The 9990-nt window shown below is 36.8% G+C and overlaps 1 protein-coding gene across 1 annotated transcript; it reads left to right on the top strand.

Annotated features, from left to right (window-relative positions):
• The first annotated feature begins 2851 nt into the window (after window positions 1-2851).
• HOXB13 (homeobox B13) lies at window positions 2852-9762 on the top strand. Its single transcript, XM_044055331.1, has 2 exons — window positions 2852-3663; window positions 8130-9762. The coding sequence occupies exons 1-2, from the start codon at window positions 2988-2990 to the stop codon at window positions 8378-8380; spliced, it is 927 nt and encodes a 308-aa protein (XP_043911266.1). The 5' UTR covers window positions 2852-2987; the 3' UTR covers window positions 8381-9762.
• The last annotated feature ends 228 nt before the right edge of the window (window positions 9763-9990 follow it).

Genomic DNA, 9990 nt, shown 5'->3' with positions numbered 1-9990 from the left:
TCCTCGATTTCAATATTTCATGTTGTTCCTTTTGAATTTGTATCTTATTTAATACACGCGTGGATTAATCCTCAAAGGAAGGCTTTTATTAGTGTTTAATCTTACTATTAGAATATCTGTTTGTCTCTGTCACCCCGGACACAAATATAAAATCGCCTTTTCTTTGTTGTAAGGACAGAATAAGCAATACTAATATTGAATCTGATGCTAGTGTTTTTGGTTTATACACTTTACGTATGTATTTATTTAATTTAATTAATTTATTTATTTTTGTGAAGTGGAGTAGAACACTGATCAAATCTGATCATGTGCCTTCCCAGTCCGGGTTTGATATCTGTATGTATGTGTGTGTGTGTGTGTGTGTGTGTGTGTGTGTGTGTGTGTGTACACACACACACACACACACACACACGGGGGAGTAAAGGGGTAACAACTGTAAAGTATAACTAAATTATACAGTATAGCAGTGTAGTGATATAATAACATAATATACATGCAAAAAAATATACGCATATTTACAAGAAGACTTTAAAAGAAATAGAATCAGGAAGGAGTATATAAAGCATAATACATGTGTTATAGATGAGGTCAATGTGGTCCACCCAAAAGAACGGACATTGTATACACGAATAAGGGGGGGTGGTTTAGTAGTGCAGGGAGTAGAAATGTAGAATTTATATTTAAGCATTCCCTGACCTTGTATCAATTTGATGACAAAGCAGACTTAAATAACAATATTGTACTGTATCGCAATTAGGGAAACACTGTATGCAATGAGACTGAGAAACGAAACTCTTAATTACCCAAGCTTGTGCTGAATAGGTGTTAGTTTCTCCCTTATGGAGCAAGTCTTGTGCACTTTTCAGAATGAATTTTCCAAACGCTGTAGTTCATTTAATAAGGTTTTATTAGATGTTAATATCCGAATACTGTTTTCGTTAACAGTACTGATAAACAAGTCATATTCTGATTGCCCTGAACAACGTGTTTTCTATACTCAGGCTCGAGTGTTTGACATCTTCCCTAAAGTAACAGGTCAAATGCACTTACTAACTTTAACTAAACTGCTATCCTAAACACAGCATATTATATTACTTTAGTTTAGTAAATTTCCTTATTTACTTTTTAAAACCTTGGTCTCAGGCTTTGTCTGTGCTATGACTTTGTATGTGCTTCATTAAAAAAATATTCTGTAGCTGAACTTTTCCTTAAAAAAAATATTCTGTCTGCACACTTTATGCTTATTTTTCCTCTTTAATAAACAGTCTTCCATGCTTGGCTAGCAAGGTTATTTTCCTTTCTGCTTAACTGTCTTTTATGCATAAATAAAACGCAATTTATGTTACCCTTTAGCCTGTTGTCTAATAACTAAACATCCCTAAGCTAACAATTTACAACAAGGTTTTTAAAAGAAATAGAATCAGGAAGGAGTATATAAAGCATAATACATGTGTTATAGATGAGGTCAATGTGGTTCACCCAAAAGAACGGACATTGTATACACGAATAAGGGGGGATGGTTTAGTAGTGCAGGGAGTAGAACTGTAGAATTTATATTTAAGCATTCCCTGACCTTGTATCAATTTGATGACAAAGCAGACTTAAATGTAATACCGAGGTGTCCATGGCTCATGCAATGCCAGGTAGGTAATATAGATGGTGCATTAATGTCCTGCAGGTGCACCCTTACACGCTGTAAGTGTAATCAACAACAGATAGCAGTGCTGCATGTTTATCAATACACAGAGAAACTCATTGTGATGTGAGTTTTTGCTGTATAAGTGTATGCACCTGTGTGAATACGTGTGTTTTGCGTGGTTGGTTTAGCCTCAGATAACCCAGGATACTGGTTTATGGTAATTCGTGTAAGCATCTGGATTTCTGGAAACAATCTGTTTCTAACGCTAGCTTAGTTTTTCATGAGAAAGTCTGAAATTAAATATAATTCCTCTAATGGCTAAAATCATGTGACTATTTAATTGTACCTAATCGGAGATCCAGACAGCAGGCATAATTGTGTTATTCAGTAGAAATTAAGCACTAAAGGAAATTAAAAATAAGACTTAAATAGTCAAGTTGAAGTTATGAATGAACTTAATAGCACCCCCACCTAAAAAGGAGAGACAACACACCTGAGTCCCAGATTGCTCAGATATCTATATGCACAAATAGTCCCAAGTTGTCGTGACATTCATATGTTCCTTTTCCACACAGTTCCTGTTCCATCCACACAGTTTAACCCTTTTTAATGCCGAGATTATAATGTAAGTGGAGAAACCCTAAAGAAAAAACTGCTAAAATACAAAAAAATATATTTGTTTTGCTCCTGATATATTTTAAAGTAATTTGTTTGGATAATGTGCGTCACCAGGGTCAGTATTTGCTGTTAACTAATATATTATGCATTATTATATTCATTTAACCGTGCGGCTTATTTTCTACGTAAGACATGGATCTCATTTAGATAGTTTTGGACTTTCAAGTTTCTTTACTCCTTTTACAGAAAACGAAGGCCAATAGACCAATGTCAGTACATTTTGATCTGTTCTTCTGATATTGGTAATGATATTGGGTTTATAAAACTACACAAATAAATACATACATACATACATGCACACAGAAATACACCCCAACTGTCTATATTTTGTATTAGAGAACATTTCAGTCTGCGTAGGTGCTTTAAAGATGGAAACCTTAGTTGCAAATACACAGAGGTTGAAAGTAATCCACTTTATGGAACGTCACTCAGGCACATGATTTACCGTTTGCACGCCTCATGCAATTTTCTAAAACCAGCAAGCCTCATTTCTGCCATTTCTGCACTGAAGGTTTATTGCCATTTTATGTCGTCATGTGAGCAGTCCGGGACCAATGAGCCGTCTCCATGGCCAGGCTGCCCTCTGCGTCAGTGCAGCTGCTTGCAATGAAACGGGGCCCGAGCTGCTGCTTTCCCACACCGAGCCCATGGCCCGCCTGGTGAACGTGATATGACAGCTGCTGCCCCGCTCCGCACTCCTGCCAGGGGGCACATCATCATGTTCGTCTACGACAACAGCTTGGAGGAAATCAACAAGAGCATGGAGGGGCTGGTGGGCGCTGGCAACTTCGCCGCCAATTCCTGCAGAAATATAATGGCTCATTCGACCCTGGGAGGCCACCCCTCTAATTTAATGCACGGACCTAGTTATTCGACGGTGGACATGCACGGGTCTGGGATGGCAGAAGCTAACAAACAATGCAGCCCTTGTTCTGCGGTCCCCCAAGGGTCACCAACGACACCTTTACCTTATGCGTATTTTGGTACCGGGTACTATCCTTGCCGCATGGGAAGAGGATCTCTAAAATCCTGTCCCCAGCCAGCCTCTCTGCCTACTTACCAGACAGAAAAATATATGGATACTCCTGCTGTAAGTGAAGAATATCAAAGCAGAGCCAAGGAATTCGCGTTTTACCACGGCTACCCCGCCCCCTACCAGCCAGTGGCTAGTTACCTGGACGTTTCTGTTGTTCAGACTATCGCTGGGCCTGGAGAGCCCAGACACGACACTCTGTTGCCGATTGACACTTATCAGTCTTGGACTTTAGCGAACGGCTGGAACAATCAGATGTGCTGTCCAAAGGAACAGCCGCAGCCCGAGCATATTTGGAAATCAGCGCTGGCAGGTAACGACAGTTGACCCTTGACTTCTAGCTATACGGAATGTAGGTCTTCTAAAGGCACCATTTTATATTAATTTTCAATGTAGTAATTATTATTCCATTCTGCATTATAAACTCCAGGTGCCAACAATATGCAAATTGGAAGCAGGTAAGAATAAATGTACGCAGAGCGCTTTCTGTAAATTCTATCTCTTACGAAAATGTAATCACAGTTTAAACTGAACTCATTTATTGTAATCATAAATAAACTCATTTTTAATTGTTGTGTATAGTAGCAAGTTACATTAAAAAGAAGGAAATAAAATCAAAATAATGTATTAATTTTATACTTTTAATGACTGTAAATTAAACTTTTGTTTCTGCCAAAATACTAAAGAGTGCTGTCAAACTCTTTTTAAGAACAAACATGGTAAAGTGACTAGATGACCATCCATCCCAAGGCACACGCAATTTGCTGTGAGCTTTAATTTCATTATAATTTTGCTTACCATCACTATGGAGGTAGGCCAATAAAATAGCTTATTGCGTTCAGCACTTCACTGTTGCTTTAGTATATCCAAGTTTAATGTAATTTAGTTTAATTTCATTTCATTTTGTAGACTGAAATGCGTTTTATCAGAAAAAGTCACTTATTACCCTATGTGAGCAAAGTACAAGCAATAATATTTCAAAGCAGTGACGTAATTACAACTTTTTGTTTGTAGTGTATTTATTTGAGCTTTAATAAAATGGATTACACTCTCACCTTTGAGAACTACATAAATGTTTAGATTGCATTGGCTATACGTTTTGTTTACAGTTACTTGCCATTAAATACATTTATACCAATGTACACACACACACACACACACACACACACACACACACACACACACACACACAAACTAGATAGACAGACGAATAGATAACACACACACAGTAGATAGACAGACACACAGATAGATTATGTACACACATCTATATTTCTACAGATAGCTATAGATATGCTTAACTTGAAAGGCCTAATGGCAATTATGCAATTTAAGGGAGCTGAGAGACAGGGACATTTTATTTATTTATTATTTTATTTTATTTTACATTTGTTGACCGGGCTTGTCTATAGAAGAAAGGGAAATAGTCCGAATATGTTCACATTATGCATGTTGGTACCAACTGAAAGTACCACATATTATATATAATAATATAACATCATACTATAGCACAAAAAAACTGTATAGGTCGATATATTTGCGTTTTTCTGGAAGTACCAAATGTAAATAGCAAAATCTAACATGGCAGACACTATGTATACCATACACATATCTTAGTATCGGTTTGTATCCGAATGTTAGAGAGAAATAAGGGGGGGGTGCAGTTTCAACAAAAAGACAGACGTGTGTGAATATTTACTTATATGCTAACTTAGCATTGCTAAGTGCTGCCACAATCATAGTATGTATTTTTGTCTAGGTTAGATATGGCCATTTTTAAGACCTGCCACATAACTAGCATCACCGACACAGTCCACATTTTGTGCTTTATAAAACTATTCAATTTGCTATTACATAACCTAAGGTAGCATAAAATATAACATAACCTAACATAATATAAACACATTACTGCATCTGACCATATCGTCTTGTCTTCTGTATCATATGTAATATAATTGTCATTGTTCAGAATACTGTACATGCTTGTGAAATAACAGAGTGTGTGTCATATATATACATATTATATTATATTATACATCTTCTATAGTTTCGTATTTAAATGTGTTCTGGAAGTACTAAATGCAACATAAGATAATGACATATCATAGAAAGATCTTTTTTATCATTTCATATTTTCTGTACCAGTTGGAACATAAGATAAAACTTAACACAAGACCACTTATATACCCATATCTTGGTGTCTTCTGAAAGCACTACATGGAACATAAGCTAAGATAAAATGTATCACGTCATTTTATGTGTCCATTGATTTGTCTTTTCTGAAAGTGCCATATGCAGTGTAACATGTAAAATAATATGTACAAATCCCTGTATCAATTATACATTTATATTTTGGGGAGTACTGAATGCAAAACAGCATCACACATGTACAGTTCATGTCGTCATGGTTTGGGAGTAATACATGCCAACACTGCATGACACAGCATAAACAGATCGCTGAATTGGCTCCAGATTGTCATAGCTTTGGCACTAAGGCATGCAAATATAACAACAAACACATCATAACATAACGACATACATATTTTACTACTATCACGTCACTCGTTCAATGTCTGTGAAAGAAAGATATTCCCTTAATCTGTTTTTTTTTTTTTCATACAAGTTTCTGTTGCATTCCATTTGTCAAATGATTGTGTCACTGGTTATTTACTATTTTATGATGTGACAATCATAATATATTTCATCCAGACACGTTCTGGTTATGTGGTTTGGTGGGGACTACTAGTTTAGTTTGAAATGTAGTTTCAGCAGTGCTGAAGGAGCTCATTGTAGCTCAAAGGTTGGGTTCTGTGAATATACATTTAAGCGAAGTGTTCTCTTGGCTATGCTGGCATGGGTTTGTCCAGTTTGCCTTACCAAGTTACCACAAATAATAAAAAAAATAAATGTTCTGATACTGACAATATCAGAAATATCATAACAAGGACAGGTGCACCATCCCTTCAGTAATTCCTTAAGTTGTTATATTAAACCAAAAATAATGTCTTGCACGATACCCCACATCCTTTATTCTAATACACATTAAGATCCCCACATGGTGAACGAGATACCCCTTAGCCGATGGTGAGTTCTTGAATATGAAATACCACATTTCTTCTTCTTCTTCTTTCGGCCTTTCCCGGTTAGGGGTCGCCACAGCGGAACTCCGGTCCGCTAATGATTGGCAGTAGATTTTTTACGGGTGCCGAGGTGCCAGCTCGACGCCCAACCTTCAGCGAAGGCAAGAGAATGGGATAACTTAAATACATATCATGATTTGCAGTAAGCTTCTTCCGTAGCTTATTTTGTTTTCTCTTTTGTTTATGTGGTACATTGTTTCTAAGTGTGGCACCCCCCCCCAAAAAAAAAAAAAACACGTGATATTGGTTACTTTCTGGAGATACCTATTGCAGTGATAACACACACACACACACACACACACACACACACACACACACACACACACACTGATAGCAAACATAATGGACTTCATAAGAAAGCACCTAGAAGACACGGATGATAATACCAACAAATACAAAACAAAAGCATACTGATTGATGTGTGATACGATGCATAAGACAGCTATGTGGGGTGAAGGTTGACAGCACAAGGAAAGGGCACCTAAAAGCTCAAAGTAAAAGCCAAACTATATCTAAGATCATGACCAGACCACAGAAATTGTCAGTCCTCGCTCAAGAGAAACTTTCTTTCTAGACCCCTAAACACAGTACTATAAAACAAGCCGTCGGGTCTGACTGTTTTTAAAATTAATACTGATGCAAAATGCTAATGTGTTATAAGATAAGAAATAAACTATTAATGTTCAACTTTGAGAACTTGGGCCTGGGGCGTGGAGAGCACTTAACCAATGTGGGTAATGGGTAAATGCAGTCTTGGATAAGTAACAAGTCAAACTCTCAAATGAAACGTGCGCGATTGCAATGCTGCTTTGTAAAGTAATGAATGATAAGCTTTGAACTGTAATAATTTTAGGTTTTATTTAAACCTAAATATTTACTGCTAAGGATTGAAAGTCTACTTTATAGTATTGCTGAAACGGTACATTTATAGATTTTTTTACGAATCTGTTGATTTAATTTGTGTGTCTGTGTATGTTGTCTACCCGATTATCTGGTTACACACCCTCACGTTGATTTACTTGCTGTAATGGCAGACCCCTTGTGTGTGTGTGTGTGTGTGTGTGTGTGTGTGTGTGTGTGTGTGTGTGTCACTTTCTTTACAATGGCGTCACTGAGGGATTCCAAATTATTTTAAAGCAGTCTCTTTTCTCTTTCTTATTGCACTTATGTTACTGTTGTGGTAGTAGAAATAATGTAGTGTATTTGTTTGAGGAATTGTTAACCGCGTCCCCTTTCTTCGCTACAACTAATAGCACTTTGAATCCCCCCAATTATTTTGGCTTCGTTTATGTAACAGCTTGGTAATGCCTGCCCTATTCACTGTGCACCCCAACACAACAGACACACACTCTGTTATTTCACAAGCATGTACTGAACAATGCTTGATTATTCACCGGAGAGCCTTACATGTTTTACTGCAGAATCCTGTGAAAACAAACATTTCCAGTACTGGGAAATTGTAACAGGCTAGTTCACAGTGTGGGATTTGTTACACAGCAGAGGCATACTGTAGCTTTTGTCTGAAGTAGTATTTTGAGTTTGTGGCCACTAAGTGTGCCAAGTCGAGCTGTATGTCACCATCAGTGTCGGTGGAACCGAATGCCACTTGTAACCGTCCGTTGTACATTTGTTGTTGCAGATGCAGTAGGCCAGCCACAGCAAGACATCAGCCCCTTCCGTCGTGGCAGGAAAAAGAGGGTCCCTTACACTAAGGTCCAGCTGAAGGAACTGGAGAAGGAGTACGCAAGCAGCAAATTTATCACCAAAGAAAAGCGAAGGAAGATCTCTACGGCGACCAATTTGTCAGAAAGGCAAATCACAATTTGGTTCCAAAACAGGAGGGTTAAAGAAAAGAAAATTGTTGCTAAAATCAAAACCAACAGTTCATAGAAAAAAGGGAAAGACAACAGCTGAACTTTACGTGCCAGGGGCCATAAAGGAGGACCCAGTGTGGAAGCTTTTGTACAAATCTTTAAAATGAAATGAAAGGAAAATCCAGTTGTAAGCTTAATCATTTTTTTGTTATTGTGAACCCAGACCGAGACTGTCTCTGAAGGTGTAAATAAGGTACCGTGTAAAATAAAGTGTAATGTCATCTGGCATTTCAGTACGAACACACAAAGAGAGCGGCCCAGAGGGCTGACTAAGCGAAATAAAGTTAAAATCTGTATGTAAGACGACACTATCTTATACACAGCACTTCTGACTTTAGTAAAAGGGTATGTTCCGAACAAATAACCAAATAATGATAGCAGAGCAGAGACCTGTGGATAATAATCCGCAATGGCTGCAATGTATTTTATAAAAAATGTACAAAAATGTAACAGTTAAATACTGTAATAAAGACTGATCCATACTCATTTAAATAACTCTAAGAGTAACTATGTAATTTGAATATACTGAATTAAACAGAAGTAATTTTTACTAGTAAGTTACTGATATCCCTTTTTTAAGCTTTGCATTTTGCAATGATGTTTTGTGACAGAATTCAGCTTAAAAGGCAAGCAAATAAAATAGGGTGCTCTTGGGAAAATAGCTCAGGAATTTATGTAGAAGGAAGTAGAATTTCAGAACTATGTTTGTATTTTGCATCAAATCGGTTGAAAATATTAAGTATATGTTAAAATAAACAATAGGGGATAAACATTACCTGCGTTTTAACATAATAGAAAAGTAATATCCATTAGTAAAATCACAACAAAACGCAGTTCACATTTCAGCACTGCAAATGTAAGAGGGCTTAACATGATTACACGTGTGCCATTTTAAAAACTTTTCCAAAAACTCAACAACATTTAAACAAAAATCCATCTTCTACGCATTTGGTTCTCGTTTATACTGTCAAAATGCACATGCAATACCAGCCGAATATTTGGCAGACTCTCAAGACTGCCTTTATTTATTACTTTTAATTGTACTTAATTTACGTTTTGTATCCACTTTGGTAAAGGCATGTGGGCAGGTAAATTATTACTGAGCTTAAATATAAATAACCCGAGGAAAATAATGTAAATATTTCGAGAATTTAGTGGATTTAGCAACTCCAAATGCACAAAAACAAAAGGCTCTACACGCACACATCCCCTCTAAACACACACAGATAGGAGCTTTTCAAAAAAATGATGTGCGTTTCCCTTTGTCAGTCTACATCACCGCTATTTAGTAATTAGATAAAATGGTAAGCATGGTGAAGTTTTCCAAATCATTTGTACGTGCATGTATAGATGCATGCCTGAATTATACCTAAAACACCGCTTGGAGTTTTGATACACTGTAGAATAGCCCTCATAATGTGGAACTAACAACTTCAACTAGGAAGGTCATAGGATGGTTTAAATAATTAATGAATTAATATGATTCACTTCTATTTACAATGGATTCAATGTGGAACTTTGATGAACTTCGAGGAACATGAACTTTTAAGACCCCAAATCTGTAGAGAGTATTTAGTAGGGTGTTGTGAGTTATTCATGTTTTGCAAACAGACATGAGTTTTATAA

Source organism: Protopterus annectens, chromosome 13.part0 (assembly GCF_019279795.1).
Source record: "Protopterus annectens isolate FY-2018-M chromosome 13.part0, PAN1.0, whole genome shotgun sequence".
Lineage (NCBI taxonomy): Eukaryota > Metazoa > Chordata > Ceratodontiformes > Protopteridae > Protopterus > Protopterus annectens.
This window is presented reverse-complemented; position numbering and strand designations above follow the sequence as displayed.